The sequence below is a fragment of the Heptranchias perlo genome, chromosome 4, assembly GCF_035084215.1.
Source record: "Heptranchias perlo isolate sHepPer1 chromosome 4, sHepPer1.hap1, whole genome shotgun sequence".
Classification (NCBI taxonomy): Eukaryota; Metazoa; Chordata; class Chondrichthyes; order Hexanchiformes; family Hexanchidae; genus Heptranchias; species Heptranchias perlo.
Genome location: NC_090328.1, coordinates 102,369,508 through 102,391,779, shown reverse-complemented (window position 1 = coordinate 102,391,779; position 22,272 = coordinate 102,369,508). Strand labels below are relative to the sequence as shown.

Genomic DNA, 22,272 nt, shown 5'->3' with positions numbered 1-22,272 from the left:
GAATCCTTTTATCATTTTAAAGACCTTGATTAGATCACCCCTCAACCTTCAAGGGAATACAAACCAAGTTTATGCAACCCGTCCTCATTTTTTAACCCTCGAAGCCATGGCATCATTCTGGTGAATCTGCACTCTACCCCCTCCAAGGCTAACACATCCTTCCTGAGATTTGGTGCCTGAAATTGAATGCAGTTCTCCAGATGGGGCCTGACCAAGGCTCTGTACAACTGAAGCACATCTTCCTCCCCTTTGTATTCTAGCCCCCTTGAGATAAAGGCCAACATTCCATTAGCCTTTTTGATTACTTTACGTACCTGTTCACTATATTTTAGTGATATGTGCATATGGCCACCCGAATGGTTTCATGTTTAATGGGGTACCAGTGTTGCTGTCAATATGCTGTGGGAAGTCCCAGAATGGGAAATCAACTTTAAGGAGAACATCGTTGGCAGTGTCGCTTTGCTGCTTAACTTACTTCTGACACTGCACCTATACCTGATGCAAGGCTTTAATACTATTATTTGCTTGCAAGACATCCCTATCTTAGAGATTTAAAGAAATTAAAATTTTTAATTTTTAATTTTTTTTTCTTACTTTTCCTTTCTGTCTCTTTTGTCTCTCTTTTAATCCAGTCTTTCTTTCCCTCTCTTTATTTCTCTTTCTGTACCTGATATGACTCTAATTCACCCTCCTTTGTTTCTTTCTCAATCCTTAAATCTCATTGCTTAAGGAGATAGACTGTTGGTCCTGCCGTTCACTAAGGTCCCAGATGCCCCTTTTGCCCTCGCTATGCCGTTAACCGCTCGCACTTCCAGCAAGTTACAGCGCAAAACATTTTTGAGCTGAAGAATGCAGGAAAAAGCCTAACTAACGATGTCCCACTCCAGCAAGATTTGGCCCAATATTTTGTTTCCAATTCACGAAAACTGCTCAGTGCAGTCCATAGCCTACACACTTATTATGGCAAAGTGCAGATGATTTGAAAAGTTACACTGCCTTGTTTAGATGAAAGGAATATGGAGCAGACATGTGGAGCATGTGGTAAACTGACAATGGTCTTTAATTTTCCCTTAACCTGTTTGGCATACCTATTAACATCAGTACATACAGTAATGGGCAGACAGCACAAGAAGACTTGCACAGCACCAACACACAAGAAAGACTCCGCAGTTCCACAGCTACCAAAATGTATGCAGTTACCAGCTGTGTTTGCATCCATGTCAGGACTTTATAGAATATCCCCAGGAACCTTGATCTCGCAATAAGTGGGCCCATATAGCGGTGAAGATGATTGTCTGCCTTTACTGTAGCAGCCCACAAGATAAATCCAAACACCTGGGCAGGGTGAAGGCCATGCCACCAAGCTGAAAAGGCGAATGTTGACAGTAGAGGCTGGACTTTGCTGCGTTCAAACACCATCCTCCTCAGCCAAACAGCTGTGGTTTTGTTCCATGTTCGAGCAAACTCTGATATCTTATTGGTTGTCTCGAGTGTCCAGATATCAGCATCGGAGAGAGTAGCTTTTCCAACCCGATTTTTGTCCAATCCCAGGCCAACTAAATTGTTAAGAGATTCACTAAGAAGCCATTGAGAGTAATATGCTAATCTGAACATCAAAGCTGTAGTCCAAATCAATAAAATATCCTTAAGAACATCCCATTGAAGGACCCCTTGGTCACTGTGCTCTATAATACGAATACAGTTTCTTACAAACATTCTCAACATATCCAGCAAGAAAAATAAGGTGCACTTTTTAAAAAATGGCCACAAGGGATTGACAGGGTATTTCTGATCAGACTTTTTAAGATTCTCCACGTGAATTTTGAACATTTGAAAAGAACACAGAGGCCCTCCAAGTAGTGCAGGAAAATACAGCATGTAGCCAAAGTATGGTAAAGAAGAGAAGAGATGTTTCGAGCCGAAGCGGCTTTGCTGCATAATTCTAGCTGGAATCGCGATTTCACCTTCATGAACATCCAATGACATTGATGTTACTCTTTGTGTTAACAGCATCAGAGATGACAGCGCTATTATGAACCTGAATGTGAAACCAAGCATAGTCCTCTCAATAGTGATGTATTAACTGATTTTTGTACAATAGTAAATTACATTGTTGCTGGAATAATTCTTGTCAAAAAAAATCCAAATGCATAAAATACTGGAAGGGAGCATTAGATAAAATATATAAATATAAGATATTTTTCCCATCGCTCTTGACCTCCTTCCCCCAATCAGTTACACTAAATTCATACAATGCAACTATACATATGCACAATCTGTAAAAGAATTGATATTCCCTTTCACATGTACAGATAAGGGAGGTTTTCCAACCCACCTCATCCTCATAGAAACCTGCAGTTCTCCAATCACACAGTCTAACTCTTTTTGCCTCCAGCCCTCCCCCGCCCACTCCAAGCCCATTCCAGGTATAAATGTTCTGTTTGTGTGACAAAGTGCTTTCTGTCATCAGTCCTGAATTTTCCTTCGACTAGTTTATACCTGTGTCTCCTTATTCTGCAGTTGTGATTTAACTCAAAATAATGCTCAGGATTAACCTTTTCTATTTCATTTAGTGCAGGATCATTGAGTTGGTTATGTAGGGAAATTACCCTGTAAAAAGCAGGACAAATCCAACCCATCCAATTACCATCCTATTAGCCTACTCTCAATCATCAGCAAAGTGATGGAAGGTGTCGTCGACAGTGCTATCAAGCGGCACTTACTCACCAATAACCTGCTCACCGATGCCCAGTTTGGGTTCCACCAGGACCACTCGGCTCCAGACCTCATTACAGCCTTGGTCCAAACATGGACAAAAGAGCTGAATTCCAGAGGTGAGGTGAGAGTGACTGCCCTTGACATCAAGGCAGCATTTGACCAAGTGCGGCATCAAGGTGACCTAGTAAAACTGAAGTCAATGGGAATCAGGGGGAAAACTCTCCAGTTGCTGGAGCCATACCTAGCACAAAGGAAGATGGTTATGGTTTTTGGAGGCCAATCATCTCAGCCCAGGACATTGCTGCAGGACTTCCTCAGGGCAGTGTCCTAGGACCAACCATCTTCAGCTGCTTCATCAATTAGGTCAGAAGTGGGGCTGTTCTCTGATGATTGCACAGTTCCATTTGCAATTCCTCAGATAATGAAGCAGTCCGTGCCCGCATGCAGCAAGACCTGGACAACATCCAGGCGTGGGCGGATAAATGGCAAGTAACATTTGTGCCAAACAAGAGCCAGGCAATGACCATCTCCATAAAAGAGAGAGTCTAACCACCTACCCTTGACATTCAATGGCATTACCATCGCCATATACCTCACCATCAACATCATGGGGGTCACCATTGACCAGAAACTTAACTGGACCAGCCACATTATTTCCATGGCTACTAGAGCAGATCAGAGACTGGGTATTCTGTGGTGAATGGATCACCTTCTTACTCCCCAAAACCTCTCCACCACCTACAAGGCATAAGAAAGAAAAAGGAAAGACTTACATTTAAATAGTGTCTTTCACCTCAGGACATCCCAAAGCACTTTATGGCCAAAGAAGTACTTTTTAAGTGTGGTCACTTGTAATGTAGGAAATATGGCAGCCAATTTGCACACAGCAAGCTCCCATATACAGCAATGTGATAATGACCAGATAATCTGTTTGAGTGATGTTGGTTGAAGGATAAATATTGGCCAGGACACTGGGAATAACTTCCTTGCTCTTCTTCGAAATCATGCCATGGGATCTTTTACATCCACCTGAGAGGGCAGGTGGGGCCTCAGTTTAATGTCACATCCAAAAGACGGCACCACCTTTAGTATAGCACTCCCCCAGCACTGCACTGGAATGTCAGCCTGGATTTTGTGCTCGAGTGGGACTTGAACCCACAACCTTCTGACAAAGAGGCAAGAATGATACTACTGAGCCCCAGCCAACACTGACAAGTCAGGAATGTGATGGAATACTCTCCACTTGTTTGGATGGGGGCCGCTGCAGCAGCACTCAAGAAGCTCAACACCATCCAGGACAAAGCAATCCGCTTGATCAGCAGCCCAATCCCCACCTCAAACATCTATGCCCTCCACCGTCGGTACACCATAGCTGCAGTGTTCACTATCTATAGGATGCACTGCAGAAACTCGCCATGGATTCTTCGACAGCTCTTCCCAAACCCATGACTTGCACCACCTAGAAGGACAAGGGCAACAGGTGCATGGGAACACCATTACCTCCCGGTTCCCCTCCAAGTCACACACCATTCTGACTTGGACGTATATCACCGTTCCTTCATCATCACTGGGTCAAAATCCTGGAACTCCCTACTTAACAGCATTGTGGGAGCACCTTCACCAAATGGACTGAAGCGTTTCAAGAAGAAGGCTCACCACCACCTTCTCAAGGGCAACTAAGGATGGGCAATAAATGCCGGCCTTGCGAGCGATGCCCATATCCTGAAAACAAGTAAAACAAATAGACTTAAATGTGTTCTCAAAATGAAGTTTCAGCTTAAAGGTAGCTGCACAATATGGAGTCAGTGGTTAAACTAAATACTGGGAAATCGAAAATAACTAAAAGAAAGAAGGTTTATTTAAACAGAACATTGTTAGGGGTACTTAAATATGTCATGTCTTGCTTTGTTAAAGAGAAAGACTGAGAAGTTAGGGGAGTAGAAGTATAATCGATGTATCCATGCCTCATTTACTGTTAGAAATGATTGACACCAGAAGAGGTAAAACCTCCTGATGCATGTGTTACCCAGATTGGAAAGGGTTTTCTTTGAATTTAAAGTATGTAAGAGGGTCCTTGGCACAACTCTGAGCAGATTCTCTCACACTCTCTTAGATTCTCTTTGTTTGTTAAAAGAAGACTCTCTTTTTCTTCTCTAATCTTCTTCAGTAGTAATCTTTACCTAGCAGATGCAGAATGGCACCTTTTACAAGCACAACACATATCCAGGACAGAGAGTAGGAGGTTATAGAATTCAGATTGTACAGCTGTACCTGCCAGTTACATGCTGAGATAAATGTGTCACTCAACTGTACAAGTCGTCTGAGATCAAGGAAGGTGAGAGTTAAACTAGCGAGCTAAGGGACAGGCACTCGTGGGTGAGGTGGATTCAGTCAGAGCAGAGTATCCAAGTGGAACAGATAACTCTGCCACGGAAGGGGCTCATCAACTCAACATTCCAGAAGTTGATGCTACCATCCCAGGGGAGGAAGAAGATCAACTTAACCACACTGCTCAAAAGGACATGGTCATATAAGTTCTGGAAACATTGCTAACCATGAGCCCATAGACTTTAATCCATTCAATAGACTGGCTATCTAATGCTGTTAACTTGTCACCTAGTGAGGAGTTAAGGTGAAAGGGTTAAGGATTTGTCTGGATCCTTGACATCTATTTGTTGGAACCCAGTGTTGTTACATTTACAGTTATCAACCAAAAAGTAAGAAAACTTGAAACTTTCCTTTTGGAGTTGATAGTCCCCCCCAATCCACAAACATAAAGGCTGGGATTTTAACCCCCTCGCCCAGCAAGAATGTGCGTGGGAGGGATTAAAATTGGGCCGAGTCGACTTACCAGCCTGAGGTCACTCCGTTCCCGCCCGGCACCATCTTATCTTCATCGACTTTCAAGTTGGCCGAGGCACCTGCTACAGGCAGGCCGGGGTCTAATTTACATTCAAAAGTTGCAGCCTGATGACGTCATCGGCACTATGACATGACCTTAACTAAAAGTCAAGGGGAATCCAGCACTGTCTGCAGCCCGACAGCAGAACCACAGCGGGAGGCGCCGACTGGCCGGAAAAGGCCAAGGTAAGTTGAAAAAATTACTTCTGTCAGAACTCATTGTGGGCCAGGAGGAGCAGGCGTGCTCCCCCCAAGTCCTGCAAGGAGACCTTGGATCTTCCAGCCCTGGCCTCCCCCCGATCATGGTGGAACACTCCCCCATTCCCTGATCGCCTCCAGACCGCTCCTCCCACTGATTGCTGGGAACCTTTCCTATGGGCCCCCGGCTGCGACCGCCTGCTGCCATATTCCTGCTCCTGTCCGCCAGCCAGGTAGTGGATCTGGCCGGGTGTCAGGCTAGACTCCATTAACTTTTATTTAAATGAGACTCTGCCATTAAGATCAGCAGGGCATCCACGACCCCAGACTTTCCGGGTGCGCCACCCGTTTTGGGGCACGTGTACAATATTCCTGCCCCCCTTTTAAAATCGGGGTCAAACACTCATGCTTGGAATTTCCCTGGAGGGTCTCCTGATCTCTTGCTGTAACTTTGGTGGAAGATCAATGGAAACCCTGGGGAAATGGCCATTTATGCAGTTTCTCCAGGATTTCATCGAGCTTCCGTGGAAGTTATGGCAGGAGATCAGGAGAACCCCATGGAAATCCTCCACCTCAGTGTATTAAGCTCTCCAGCACGAGTGAGGTAATAATGAACTCCAAATATCATGCACTTGCAAAGTTATATTTGTCATAGATAGAGCTGCTCTACTTCCTCTCAATCTCATTTAATCTGGGTGCACATACATAAGTCAGTATTGGTTTACCAGCCTAAGGATCGCACTCATCAGTAACTAGACCAAGCACTTCCACAGTGTGCCTCATGATGTGTAGTGGTTTCGGCCGGTCCAGCCCTAGCTGTTAGACTGCAGCCTGCGTCCCATGGCTCTAGCCCCAGTACTTGCTAAAGGTGGAGCAGTCCCATTGAAGTGTGATTTGGCTGCCCTATACTAGCTTCCTTAAGATCCACTGGTGTTGATTGAATCTCTGCTAATGCATTTTTGTCCCAATAATTTGACATCGTAGACTTCTTTATTCTAAATAATTTCCAACCATGCGGAATCTGATCTCTATTTGGAAGTTGTTGGTGGTCAGTGATAGGTTCAGTGATAATTCTTCATCGGTGAAGATGAATCTCAGATGTAGTCAGAATCTTCAACTTTACCGGGAGAATAAAAATTGGCGGCATCGGATCGGCCGCCTGTTCCACACACTGCACAATTTTCCCCTCCATCGGATCGGCCGCCTGTTCCACACACTGCACAATTTTCCCCTCCATCGGATCGGCCGCCTGTTCCACACACTGCACAATTTTCCCCTCCATCGGATCGCCGCCTGTTCCACACACTGCACAATTTTCCCCTCCATCGGATCGGCCGCCTGTTCTACACACTGCACAATTTTCCCCTCCATCGGATCGCCCGCCTGTTCTACACACTGCACAATTTTCCCCTCCATCGGATCGGCCGCCTGTTCCACACACTGCACAATTTCCCCCTCCATCGGATCGGCCGCCTGTTCCACACACTGCACAATTTTCCCCTCCATCGGATCGGCCGCCTGTTCCACACACTGCACAATTTTCCCCTCCATCGGATCGGCCGCCTGTTCTACACACTGCACAATTTTCCCCTCCATCGGATCGGCCGCCTGTTCCACACACCGCACAATTTTCCCCTCCATCGGATTGGCCGCCTGTTCCACACACCGCACAATTTTCCCCTCCATCGGATTGGCTGCCTGTTCTACACACTGCACAATTTTCCCCTCCATCGGATCGGCCGCCTGTTCCACACACCGCACAATTTTCCCCTCCATCGGATTGGCTGCCTGTTCTACACACCGCACAATATTCCTTTCCATCGGATTGGCCGCCTGTTCTACACACCGCACAATTTTCCTCTCCATCGGATTGGCTGCCTGTTCCACACACCACACAATTTTCCTCTCCATTGGAAAGGGAAATCGGGTTGGGTATATAATGGGCTGCTGATCCAACACTACTGGTTTTACGCCCCCACAAAATTTGAACTTTCTGACCGTAGTACCCCCCCTCATAGATTTAGAAAATGAAAACTCAACATTGCCCGTCTTGAATGACTTTTCCCTTCCTATTACACCTCATTGTCAGGATGGCCACGTGGTCTAAGGTGCCAGGTTCAAGGACTGATAATGCTTATGGATTCTAGGAGTATGGGTTTGACTCCACTTCTGACAGTAGCTTTTTTTTCCCCCCTCTGGTGGGGGAGTCCAGAACAAGGGGGCATAACCTTAAAATTAGAGCTAGGTCGTTTAGGGCTGATGTCAGAAAGCATTTCTTCACACAAAGGGTAGTGGAAATCTGGAACTCTCTCCCTCAAAAAGCTGTTGAGACTGTGTCAATTGAAAATTTCAAAACTGAGATTGATAGATTTTTGTTAGGCAAGGGTATTAAGGGATATGGAACCAAGGCAGGTAAATGGAGTTAAGATAGAGATCAGCCGTGATCTAATTGAATGGCAGAACAGGCTCAAGGGGTTGAATAGACTACTTCTGGTCCTATGTTCCTGTCATCTGCCCTCTCTTGCTCTGTCCCAGCGACTTCCTCAGCTAGCCAGTCAATTCAAAGCGAGCACCAATGTCACTCAAGAGTACCTGAAAGCCCTTTCTCCCATCATTGAATAAGACAGATGCAACACAACTTAACCTCCCCATTTCATCAGAGAAGATTCAGCTGGGTTCCTGAATGAGTTTTACAAATACACACTAACTTGTAGACACATCACTTTCGGCGTGCTGACAGTGTGGTGAAGCAATTGAAAAGCTCATAGAATGCTAGGATATATAACCACAACCGGAGAGTACAGTCGGGATTTTCCCCTTCATACTGCTGGACTTTCAGGTGTAACTGCTGTGGTGGGAGCATCAAATGGGACGGGGAATTGTTATGCTAGCTCCTACCCACTTTTGCGTCTGACGTGTTTTCTAGCAGTGCTTCCACTGGACATAGGAATTGAATGCAAATTATTGACCTGGTTTGGAGATTGGTTAGGTGGTAGAATGCAGAGAGTAGGGCTAATGAGATGTACTCAAATTGGAAGGAAGTGACTAGTGGTGTCCCATAAGGATCTGTGCTGGGGCCTCATTTATTCACTATATTTATTAAATACTTAGATAACACAATAGAAAGTTGTATATCCATGTTTGCCAATGACACAAAGATTGGTGGCATGGTAAGTAGTGCAGACGGGAGCATAAAGTAACAAAGAGACATTGATAGATTAAGTGAGCAGGCAAAACTGTGGCAGATGGATTTCAACACAAGTAAGAGTGAGGTCATTCGTTTTGGACCAAAAAGGATTGATCCGAGTATTTTTTAAATGGTGAAAAGCTAGGAGCAGAGGAGGTCCAAAGAGATTTAGGGGTCCATGTACACAGATCACTAAAATGTAGTAGTCGGGTACAAAAAATAATCAAAAAGGCTAATGGAATGTTAGCCCTTATAACAAGAGGGCTAGAATATAAAGGGGAGGAAGTTTTGCTACAGCTGTACAAAGCCCTGGTTAGTTCACATCTGGAATACTGTGTACAGTTCTGGGCACCGCACCATAGAAAGGATATATTGGCCTTGGAAAGAGTGCAGCGCAGATTCACCAGAATGTTACCAGGGCTCCAAGGGTTAGATTATGAGGAGAGTTTACATGAACTAGGTTTGTATTCCTTGGAATATAGAAGGCTAAGAGGTGATTTGATTGAGGTTTTTAGGATTTTGAAAGGAATTGATAGGGTAGATAGAGAGAAACTTTTTCCACTGGTGGGGGAGTCTAGGACAAGGGGACATAACCTTAAAATCAGTGCCAGGCCATTCAGGAGAGAAGTTAGGAAACAATTCTTCACGCAAAAGGTGGTAGAAGTGTGGAACTCCCACAAAAAGCAGTAGATGCTAGGCCAAATAATAATTTTAAATCTGAGATTGATAGATCTTTGCTAGCCAAGGGTAACAAGGAATATGGAGCCAAGGTGGGTGGATGGAGTTAGGATACAGATCAGCCATGATCTCACTGAATGACAGAACAGGCTCGAGGGGCTGAATGGCCTACTCTTGTTCCTATGTTCCTAAGGGTCCCCATCAAACATATTTAAATGATGTGGTAGTGATGCGGTAGTGTCTCACTTGCCATCGTCAATGTTTCAATATCACTGGATTTAACTGATGCCTGTGTAAAACAAGCACCCCACGTTACTAAGCGTGGTACTTTTAGCAGGACTAACATGAGGGATTTCATGATGTGGCTTGCTGACCACACACAATCTGGCCTTTTTAATCCAGATACATCAACTTCTGTATTGGAGCTGCAAGAGGCCAGAAGGATGGGAAAAGCACTTAAGCTTGAGTTTAGCTTAAGTGGTTCAGCAGCGAGATGCAGGATTTTCTTTCTACAATGAATACTTGTGTGAAGTGAGCACGCAGAGTTTGATCATTATGACAGCTTTGTGATACTGGGAGTGCAGACTCACACTATCGACATCTTTAAGTTAGACACGCAGAGGGATAGCAGTGGAGGGAATCCTTGTATTGTGTACAGAGTGTGATATGTAGTCTATCATGGATCCACAGTGTATCCAGGGGCAGCACATTTGCACTAAGTGTTGAAAAGTTGAGTCTCTGGCATGGAGGATCTCTGCTGGTGCAGCAATTGGCTGCACTCTACAGCATCAGTGAGGATGAGAGGCTTTCTTGATCTTAATCTCCAGAATGTGGTCACCCAAGAGTCACTGTTAGAGAGTTTGGGGCACAGTGATAGTGTAGTAAGAGAGAAGGGGGGGGCGGGTGATGACCATCCGCAGCGGCCGCAGAAGGAGCCAGGACTCACGAGTGCAGAGAATCCCGTAGTTACTGGAACTGACAAACAGATACATAGGGCTAAATGTTCCTCCCATTGGCAGGTCAGTGGCAGAGTGAGAACACCAACTGCCAATGAGAATCCACCACTGCTGCAATTTGCTCTCCAAGCCCTCATTTGCTCCTCCATGAAGTGAGCCTCATTAACCTTTCACAATTTGTTTAAATTAACATGGGACTTCCTTACCCAGCATTCCCTCTTAAAGCAGAATAAACCTTGGATTGGTAAGTACTATTTTTTAAAGTGTTTTTTTTTTACTTTTTCATTCTCTTCTATTATATTAATTTTGGAGCGTTGTTTATTTTGGCCCCATTCTGTTTCATTGACGGTTTTATTTTCTCTTTGTTTATTTCCCCTTGGTGCCGGAGGATACTTCCAATGGCTCTGTGCCTGCAGATGGTGCCATGTCCCTGTTGTTACTGGGACACAGTGATGACCTTGCATTCCCCACAAACTAGTGGAAGCCCGATCTTAATGTAAATGAAGGCTTAATGAGAGCAAGCCTGCTGCATAATAGAACACACATATATATTCACCGTAGACATTATACTAACCAGCTTCCTGAAAGAAAATAAATGGGTGCAATTTCCACGCGAAGCTATTGTTTTGTAGTTAGCCGTTATATACGCAGTTATTCTGTTTTTATACTTTCCAGCTGCAGGATCTGTCAGAGTTGATCTGCCTCTCTGATGCTTCCAAACCGACTCAGTGATTTGAACATTTCTACCTAATTGAATAACGCCTCAAACAGTAACCAGGACTTGTTGGATTTAAATAACTGCCATCTAAATTTACAAGGAGTTTAACTGGACCAGTCACACCTGGACCAGCATGTTTATGGTTTAAGTGTGTGTCTTGTTTCCTCCATCATCAATTTTTTTTCCAGAGATAACTGATCAAAGCTTTGCAATATTTGTGTTGAGTTAGGTTGGGTACATGACTCTGACTGCTGCTGGATTTTAAACTCCTTAGCCTGGGCTTTTTGCTCCACTCTCTGCTGATTTTTCAGATGCAGGACAGTTCTGCCACATCCCTGCCTCCCCACCAGAGTCCATGAAGCAAAGTACGAGGTAATTAAAATGAGGAAGGAATGGGACAGAGTAGATAGAAACAGACTGTTTCCAGCGGTTGAGGGCTTGAGATGTAAGATTAAACGTAAGGGATTTAGGACAGAGAGCAGGAGAATCTTTTTTTTTACACAGAGGCTGTGACGTTGTGGTTAATGATTGAGACAGTCAATTTTTAAGAATAGGTTGAAGGAAAAGATAAAGGGATGTGGGAACAAGGTGAACACGTAGGATTAGGATTACTGCTGATGTGGAGGATAAACACTAATATGGACTCGTTGGGCCGAACAGCTTGTTTCAGTGAAGTAATTTCTATGTAATTCTACCTGTGGGCAGACATATGCAGATGAAGGAAACGTGGCCTCTGTTTGAACACTGGATGCATGAGCCAACTGGTAGGCCTCACTGTGCACCTTTCAAAGGTCAGTGCAAAGATACCACCATTCCTTGAGATCTGCTGGACATCACTGCATTTATCCCCAGAATTTACAGTGAGCTTTTCACGGAGATGGTTATCTCATCTAGACTATCCTGTAATAAAAGAAATCTTCATTTGAACACTGGATCTGTGAAGTCTGAGTGCCCAAGCCCTCAGCAGTCCCAGTAACCATGCTGGATCTCCGACAAGCAGGTGCCTGGACATCAGCGTTGGTAAGCTATTTCAAACACTGGTGTACATAGAGGCTTCACCATGGGTGGCAAGGAGATAATGGAGATAAAGTTGGGAGAACGTTGGGTTGGAGACAAAAATGTAAAACGAAGGATCCAAAGAACCAGGAGACAGCAGGACAGATACAGTGGGAAACTAATAAAACCAGGGGAGAGCAAGGAGAACATAGTTATAGAACCAGGAGAGAGCAACACTAGAGCTAGGTAATGGACAAATTAATCACCAAGTGATGTTTGTAACAAGTGTTTAAAAGTTGCAGACTTACTTAATGTCTGTTGCTTCTTGTAGATAATAATCTTTGTAGTGTAGCCAGAGATGGCAGAGGGTCTGCCACCCCATCTGAGTGAGGAAGGTCCACCTGTGAACAGTTCTGGGCTCCAGGGAGTGTATGAGTACCACTGAGAGAACAGCAGGTATGAGCACCAGAACGGCATAAGCTCCCATGGAAACAATCGCCATAAGAAGTCCTCCGAACAGAAGGAACGTGTATCTGGAGAGATATGACAAATTCTGTTGTTTGAATTAAGCCCACACAAATTCCTACTTTATTGTGTACCTTGGCACCTTGTTATCAGTGGAATTTTCTAAAAGGACACACACACGCACCCACACACGTACAGAGATACATGAACAAACACACGCACACATATGCACTCACACAAACATGGGGCATGATTTCAGTTGGCAGTTGAGCACCGAGCCCGTCTTTAGATATTTGCGTGGGGAACCCGGAAGCCAAATGAGTGCTTTGCAATCTGTGATCGCAACTCAACTGTAGGTGAGTATTTGGGCTTTTGGGTTCCCCACGCGCCAGGCAGCCAGATTGGGAAAGGAGCTGTGAATCAGAGAGGGGGTGGGGGGAGGGAGAGAGAGATCGTGGGCCCTGGAAGAAATCGGAGGGGTGGGGGAGGTGGGGTGATGTGGACAACATCAGATGGGCGTTGGATAAGATCGGAGGGGTGGGGTCCAGCATCAGGGGGTGGGGGAGGGGGATCGGGGGGGGAGGTCGGCCAATCGCAGGGGTCCTATCGGCCAGGTGAGCATGTTGGGCCTGGAAGAAGCACTCCTGCTCCTCCGGGCCCACAGTGCACTAAAGGCACTCACCTCGTGGATCTGGCCCTGCCCGCCTACTTTCACCTCACATAAATCGGAAGCGATGGGAAACTCGAACAAGTAAGGTTAAATTTGTTTTACTTTTGTAATACACAAAACATTATTGTACCTCAACTATCGCAATGAGGTGCGTTGCCCCTTTAAGTATCGGCCCGCAGCTTTAAGTGGGGACTGGACTTCTGGATGTCTGTTGTGCACACGCATCGAACCCACCCCACCCCCGGGGCTAACCCGGAAGTTGTCTCGTTGGACCTGGGATGCAGTCCCGCTCCAAAATTCCACTATTTTTCCTGCCCACCCGCCCCAACCCACCCATTCTTGGGGCTTAAAATTACTCCCATATGCTCACCTACAGGCACAAATATAGACACACACACACTCACACAGCCATGCACTCACACAGAGATAGAAACACATACACACACACACACGTACATACTGTATGTAGTCACACATATGTATAGACACATTTACAAACTCTCATATATTGACACACAGATATACATGCTCTCATGCCAACTCTTACTCATTGACTTACACTGACACACACACACATGTATGATAATACATTTTGGGAGAAAAAAATAAGGAATGGGAGTATACACTCAATGGAAAGATATGGGTATGAATTAACTGAGAGATCTAGGGATTGAAATACATAGTTAAATTTTCCTCAGTGGTGGATTTCATGCCCATCAGTATAACTCCACTGAGAATAAGCCCAATTTCCCTAGTGTACCTTCATTAAGTATTCATTGTGGTTTCCCAGCGCTATTTGTGCACTCAATGCAGTCAACCTCAAGGGGTGAGGTAAATGCAGCTTAAAGAATCAAGGCAGCTATTTTGAGGCTACAACAACGTGTCTCTCTGCAACGTCTGAGGCTGGTGCTTCTTCAGGGCACCAAGTCCACAAAATGAAAGACTCTTCAGTTGGAGTGTTGTTGTCTGCAATCCAGCAAAGGAGAACCCAGCTTTTTGGTCCTGAGGGAAGGAGGCCCATGAATGGCATGGTCCAGGCCTAGTGGAAGGAGGCCACCTTAGCAGTAATTGCCACCTTCAGCAACCCCTGCATGGCTACTCAGTAGCCGAAGAAGGTCATTGACCTGTCTAGGGCATACAAGGTAACGGGAGGCAGTCACACCTTGTAACAGTGTATTGCCATAAGTATCTTTCTCAATTGCAGCCACCCTGCCCTCGCTGCTTTGAAAACCATCTGCAACTTACCACCTACATGCCCTTTCTTCTCCTTTCCTCACAACTGAACATGTAGGGAAGCAGTGGAAGGCATTTCATTACCAGCACCTGTTCTCACCCCTATTAAGGAATGTCTTCTGAAACTTTCATCCATTCCACATGATGCCATACAGAGTGCCTTCACTCTACTTTCTTCTTAAAGGGGAAATTGACAGCTGGCACAACTCAGTTACTGATTTGTGAGGGACTCCTTCTAAAGCATTGCTGTGGGGTCATTCTTAGTCCACCTGGATCTGCAGACAGGAAGCTGTAGGTATCAGTGGGTAGGGACCAGAGACCACCTACGGTGCCTCTTCAGCCTAGCATCTCTGCAATGGTCCTACTATGTCAGCCTTGGCTCAGTGGTAGCACCCTGACTTCTGAGTCAGAAGATCATGGGTTCAAGCTTCACTCCAGAGTTGAGCACATAATAAAGGCTGACACATCAATGAGTACTGAGGGAGTGCTACATTGTCAGAGGTCCCGTCTTTCAGATGAGATATTAAACCGAGGCTGCGTCTGCCCTCCCAGGTGGATGTAAAAGATTCAAAGAATGTCCTGGACAATATTTAGCCCTCAACCAGCATCACTAAAACAGATTAGCCTATCTCACAGCTGGACCTTGCTGTGCGCAAATTGGCTGCCGCGTTTCCTACATTATAACAGTGACTACACTTCATAGAGTACTTTATTGCCTGTGAAGCGCTTTGGGATGTCCTGAGATCGTGAAAAGCGCTATATAAATGCAAGTTAGTTATTTCTTTCTTTTGCTGATCCTCTTTGTCATCCTTCTGAAAGCCAAGAAATGGGGAAACCCAAGGAAGACCCTGTAGGTTTCTGAGGCCCAGTCTGCAACTTTGTTAAAAAAAAATTATAAAGTCAAAAAACTTCAAAAATACTTTAAAAAAATCCAACTTTACTTCAAAATTACTTAAAGAAACATAGAAAAAAACTTGGTGTTCAAATATACTCAATGCTGCATACTCGAGCCCATCCCTCACTACTGCCAGACCTGCACTCACTTCAATGCTCCCAGACCCCAGGACACTGCTCCTAGATCAAGGGACGCCCCCTCCATGTACTATCAGATCCTATAGTACGCCCACACTCTGGTACCCATAGCCCTCAGTATTGTTAGACACCAGTAATCCTTCCTCCACTGCATTCAGATCCAGACATTTCTTCCCGTTTTTGCCAGAGCCCCACCCCGTCCCAGTGTTGCCAAATCCTGGGTCCCTCCAATAGTTCCAGCCCTAGGACTCACCCAGTGAACCAGACTCCACATTCCATTGTCCAGTGCTACAAAACCCCAATTTCTTCCTCTGCCATATTCCAAAGAAACCCCCTAAGGCTATCAAAGTGCAGGAATCCCCACAACCCCCTCTTGCCCAGTACTCCTAAACACCAGTAATCCCCCCTCCACTGCATCCAGACCAAAACATTTCTTTCCAATGTTGTCAGAGCCCCACCCCTGTCCCAGTGTTGCTGAACCCTGGGTCCCTCCAATAATGCCAGCCCTAGGAATCACCCTGTGAAGCAGACCGTGTAGTACCTCCAAACTGCTCCATGTTGCCAGCATTGTATACTTCAGGCCTTGAAAATAGGTAAGCGACAAAAATTAAATAAATCAGCAGATTTAGAGAGCCTCCCCAACAGCACTAGCAAACCTCCCCGCAAGGATATTGGTCCCGGCCCTGAGTATGATATCTTAGCTATTACAGAAACATGGCTTAAAGAGGGGCAGAAATGGCAGCTCAACGTTCCAGGTTACAGGGTTTTCAAACGAGATAGAGAGGGGGATAAAAAAGGAGTGGGGGGTGGCAATGTTGGTTAAAGAAACAATTACAGCTGTGAAGAGGGATGATATGTTAGAAGGATCTCTCATAGCTGTCACTAAATAGAATGTTTGCATTTTCTAACTGTCAACAAAACCCAGATGTTGAGAATCAGCCTTTCTGTTTGTCTGAAAAGTTTTAAAGATTCAATACGTTTGGAAGAAGAAAGGTGCTCAAATTAGTTGAGGATAGACTCTCTTGGGTAGTTCCATGGGGATTTTCCAGGGTTTCCGCTGATCGTCCACTGAAGCTACAATGGGAGATTGGAAGAACTCCCATGGAAATTACTAACATCTGTGCTTATCTCTTTCTGTCTGTCCCTTTTATCTGTTTCTCAGCTTTATATATTCCTGAAATTTATTGAATTTGTAATTTGAAGAAGAAATAAAGACCGTGCATTTATAAAGCGCCTTTCATAACCGCTAGATGTGCCAAAGCACTTTACAACTAATGAAGTACTTTTGAAATGTGGTCACTGATGTAATGTAGGAAACGCAGCAGCCAATTTTTGCATGCAAGGTCCCACAAACAGCAATGAGATAAGGACCAGATAGTCTGTTTTAGTGATGTTGGTTGAGAGATAAATATTGGCCAAAACACCAAGGAGAGCTCCCCTGCTCTTCTTCGAAATAGTGCTTTGGGATCTTTTATGTCCACCTGAGAGGGCAGATGGGGCCTTGATTTAATGTCTTATCTGAAAGACGGCACCTCCGACAGTGCAACACTCCCTCAGTACTGCAGTGAAGTATCCGTGTAGACACAAACAGAAGCTACGACAGGCGTGTAATCAGTTGTCACATTTAAAATGGATCTCTGTTTTCTCTCATGCAGAAAGCCTTTATTTAAAAAAGCAAAATAAACTTTACTTGAATAAAGCTCTCGAACTTTTAGCCTCTAGTTTTACTTCAACTAATTTTGAAAAATAACCAAAATGCTATTGTATCAAGTGGAGTTAACTAAATAACTAAATGTTGCTGACAATCCGTAACCCTTGACTCACCATAAGAAATGGCACGGAAGATTTCCTTCTGTTTTTTGTATTATATAATTAAAGCACTTAGAACAGTTGAACAGTTTCACAGTAAACAATAAAAAATATTATTTTTCTTTTTCTTTCTGTTTTTTTTAAACATTAAATGAAGCAGCTACTGGTGAAAGACTGAGCTCCAAGTTCAGCCACTGCAAGAAAACCTTCATTTCCATTTTAGATCAGCACTAAAAAAGGCAGTAACGGATTTACTTTACAGTCAAATTTTAAAAAAATTGTTTGCTCCGTAAATTTCTCGGTCTGTCTTAAGACCCAAAGACTGAAAGAAATGATCTGCCAAGCTAGTTTTTTTCTGCAGATTATTCTCAGTTCTCTTCAGGTCCCCCTTTTTTTTATATAGTTTGCTTTTGGATGTGTAAATATTCAAGCTAGAGATTTACAAATATAACAGTAAAACTGCAAAATAAAGTCACTAAACACTCAGCTTCCTTTTGTTCCATTCTAATATAATTATGTCCCACAAGATTTTAATTGACTTCACCAACCAGACCTCTTTCCTAGCAACACACATCGATGGCTATTGCTACATTATTTCAACCTACCAAAAATGTTTCACCTGCCTTGTCACCCACTAGTCGACTGAAAATTTAAATGTTCACAACATTCAGATTGCAGAGCGTAAGGGATGGAATTAAGAAGCTTTAGTGCTTAAAATATAGAATGTGTTCTTACTCATCACTGACTAACTTTAGACACACTTACCTTGCAGTCAAAGAAAGATGTCCTGTGATGGAGAGGTGGTAGAATATAAACGCAAGTGGGACACTCATAAACTGGTACATGGTGACTGGGTAAAAGTCTAAGTCAAACTGTAAAAACTTTAAATCCATCCTGGGACAGTGTTTTTACATGAGATACTCAACCAATTAGAGCAATTTATTCTTACAACTGACAATACGCTAAAGTACAAGTAACAATATCTAAAAGGAAACCGCGATTTATAGCACTATACTATCACGTTACAAACACATTCACACTCAACTGTACACTTGAGAGAAAAAAATGTCAATTGATAAAGAAGGGGAAATGAGTGAATAATGTTCCTGTTTCCCAGTAACTGAGCAGCTCGAGCGAGGAATACAAGCAATGTGCCAGATGAGCAGCTTGAACCATCCGACACATAGTATTCCTACTGAGAATAATACTTATTTCTGGCATGCTAATTGGCTTTCAGGATCCATAGTATTTGATTGAAGCTTACATTAAAAGTGAAATATTTTCATTTTCTTGTTATGTTTGGAACAAGCCTTTTTGTATCCAGGGAACATGGGTCCTTGCACCAGTAGTACTTCACTTAGAACTACATTCCTCACATTGGGTCAACCTTGGATAAAAATAAATAGAATTCAAATTCAAATAATGGGATGTACACTCTCCCAATAGATGATGGGTTTATATCTGCAGTCCCTCTGTTTAAATGATGCGAAGTACACTCTCCCAATAGACTGTGGGTTTACACCTGCAGTCCTTCTGTTTAAATGATGGGATGTACACTCCCAATAGACCATGGGTTTACACCAACAGGGTCCCTGTTTAAATGATGGGATGTACACTCCCAATAGACCATGGGTTTACACCAACAGGGTCCCTGTTTAAATGATGGGATGTACACTCCCAATAGACCATGGGTTTACACCAACAGGGTCCCTGTTTAAATGATGGGATGTAGAATCTCCCAATAGACCATGGGTTTACACCAACAGGGTCCCTGTTTAAATGATGGGATGTAGAATCTCCCAATAGACCGTGGGTTTACACCAACAGGGTCCCTGTTTAAATGATGGGATGTACACTCCCAATAGACCGTGGGTTTACACCAACAGGGTCCCTGTTTAAATGATGGGATGTAGAATCTCCCAATAGACCGTGGGTTTACACCAACAGGGTCCCTGTTTAAATGATGGGATGTACACTCCCAATAGACCATGGGTTTACACCAACAGGGTCCCTGTTTAAATGATGGGATGTACACTCCCAATAGACCGTGGGTTTACACCAACAGGATCCCTGTTTAAATGATGGGATGTACACTCCCAATAGACTATGGGTTTACACCAATAGGGTCCCTGTTTAAATGATGGGATGTAGAATCTCCCAATAGACCGTGGGTTTACACCAACAGGATCCCTGTTTAAATGATGGAATATACACTCTCATAATAGACCATGAAATTATTCCTGAAATCCTCTGGTAAACTCTAGTGTGAACTAGAGTCACATGTAAGCCAGGCCGGATAAGCGTGGCAGGTTCTCTTCCATGCAGGATATTAGTGAATCAGTTGGGTATTTAGAACAATCCAGCAGTTTTCATTATCAGATTTTCTGGTGCCAGTCCACAAGTTATCAATTTAGTTGAATTCAATTTCTCAACTTGCCATAGTGGGATTTGAACTGCTGACCTCTCAGTTGTAGTCCAATTCCACAAATGTCCACCTCATTTGTGGCCAGCAGCACCGCATCATGCAAGTAAATGCTCTGTTTCCCGGTAGCTGCCGCCATGTCTGCACTTTTTCAACCAGAAAGGCAAGTGTCTTTGGACACTGCTGGAATTCCGAAGGTGCTCTTCAAATCCCTGGATTGGTCTGGGGATGCTCTGCAGTCCAGTGCACAACCTTGTCTTAAACAGAGGTCATCTTATGGAGGGCCCGGAGGGGGGAGGAGGGGAGGGCGGCCATGCAGATAAGCAGTGCAGCATGTAGAAGATGCAGAGCACAACCCATTGCTGGCTCGCAAGAAATATCCATATCAATCTGATATGGAAGACCTTCTCTTGACTACCACATCTGCCTGCTGATTAACAGCCCTGTCTACAGCTTTCCCTTTCCCACCACTTCTCTGTGCGCATCAACTCATACGGCTTCCCATTTCTGCCACCTCATCAAAGCCATTTCCAAACCTTGCCAAAAACAATACCTGTATGCATATCAGCTTTAGTGCAACCGTAATATTGATCTCAAGCCTTTCTGTAAGTGTGCCTACTGCTTCTTTTCTATGTATTTCCTGATGTGGAGATGCCGGTGATGGACTGGGGTGGACAAATGTAAGGAATCTTACAACACCAGGTTATAGTCCAACAGTTTTATTTGAAAATCACAAGCTTTCGGAGATTATCTCCTTCGTCAGGTGACATAGGTAGGGAATTGATTAGGAGGTAAGAGACAGAGAGTAGGGATAATGGGAACACACTCAAATTAGCAGGATGTGACTAATGGTATCATCCAGGGATCTGTACCGGGGCTTCAGATTTTCACGCTATTTATAAATGATTTAGATGAAGGAATAGAGAGTCATATATCCAAGTTTGCTGAAAACACTAAACTAGGTGGCACAGTAAATAATGTAGATGGGAGCAGAAAGTTGCAAAGGGACATTAAGTGAATGGGCAAAACTGTGGCAGATGGAGTTTAATGTGGGAAGTGTGAGGTCATCCACTTTGCACCTGAGAAAGAGATATCAGAGTTTTTTTGAAATGGTAAGAAGCTAGGAACTTTGGAGGAGTAGAGAGATTTAAGGGTCCATGTACAGAAATCACTAAAAGGTAGTGGACAGGTACAAAAAATAATTTTATCTCAGGGGGGCTGGAATACAAAGGGGTGGAAGATATGCTACAGTTGTACAAAGCTCTGGTTAGACCCCACCTGAAGTACTGTGTTCAGTTCCGGGCACCGCACCTCAAGAAGGATATATTGGCCTTGGAGGGGGTGCAGCACAGATTCACCAGAATGAGACTGGGGCTAAAAGGGCTAAATTATGAGGACAGGTTGCATAGACTAGGCTTGTATTCCCTTGAGTATGGAAGATTAAGGGCTGAACTAATTGAGGCTTAAGATGATTAAAGGATTTGATCATAAATGCAAGTTATATAAATGCAAGTTGTTACTGATAGGGTAGATGGAGAGAAACTTTTTTCTTTTGGTGGGGAGTCTAGAATAAGGAGGCATATCCTTAAAATTAGAGTTAGGCAGTTCAGGGGTGATGTCTGGAAGCACTTCTTCACACAAAGGGTAGTGGAAATCTGGAACTCTCTCCCCAAAAAAGCTATTGAGGCCAGGTCAATTGAAAATGTCAATACTAAGCTTGATAGATTTTTGTAAGGCAAGGGTTATGGAACCAAGGCAGGTAGATGGAGTTCAGATACAGATCTGCCATGATCTAAATAAATGGTGGAACAGGTTCGAGGGACTGAATGGCCTGCTCCTGTTACTGTGTTCCTACGTTATCGCTGTTGTTACAGAAGTAAGGTTGTTGTGATGTTCTGAAATGGGCACAGCACAGAATGAGCTAAACCTGTTTGTGCATTTCACATTCTGCTGTACATACCAGCAAAACACGAAATATGTGCCTTGTATCCATCGAAACCTAAACAGAAACTAGTTTTGCGGGGACACTGAGGTGCACGTACCTTTCTTGATGACTGCAGCACACTTTGATTGGATCTTTTTGCCTCCTCAAGCAATAAACTTTAACTTGGCACTAAATACATTCGCCTTCATCTACTTTCTGCTTCCATTTCTTTTAAACAAAATTAATCTTTTTGTTGTTTTTAATAGGGATGGAGCTTCAAACAAATGGGATTGCAATCCATCTCACTCTGGGGGCGGGGCTGATTTATCTGAACAAACTGTAAAAGGTAGAATGAGCTTACGATT

General features: G+C 44.0%; 1 protein-coding gene across 1 annotated transcript; it reads right to left on the bottom strand.

Annotated features, from left to right (window-relative positions):
- Positions 1-1,046: 1,046 nt before the first annotated feature.
- mboat4 (membrane bound O-acyltransferase domain containing 4) lies at positions 1,047-22,214 on the bottom strand. The gene is made up of 3 exons (XM_067982258.1): positions 22,026-22,214; positions 12,661-12,885; positions 1,047-2,038 (listed from the first exon to the last, which is right to left on the bottom strand). The coding sequence occupies exons 2-3, from the start codon at positions 12,852-12,854 to the stop codon at positions 1,060-1,062; spliced, it is 1,173 nt and encodes a 390-aa protein (XP_067838359.1). The 5' UTR covers positions 12,855-12,885; positions 22,026-22,214; the 3' UTR covers positions 1,047-1,059.
- Between the last annotated feature and the right edge of the window lie 58 nt (positions 22,215-22,272).

What these genes read in the sequence shown, in the direction of transcription:
- mboat4 (XM_067982258.1), bottom strand. Translation starts at nt 12,854, where the DNA reads ATGGCGATTGTTTCCATGGGAGCTTATGCCGTTCTGGTGCTCATACCT. An exon ending in CAAGAAGCAACAGACATTAA is followed by an intron (nt 2,039 to 12,660) that starts GTAAGTCTGCAA and finishes TTTCACATTCAG; the next exon opens with GTTCATAATAGCGCTGTCAT.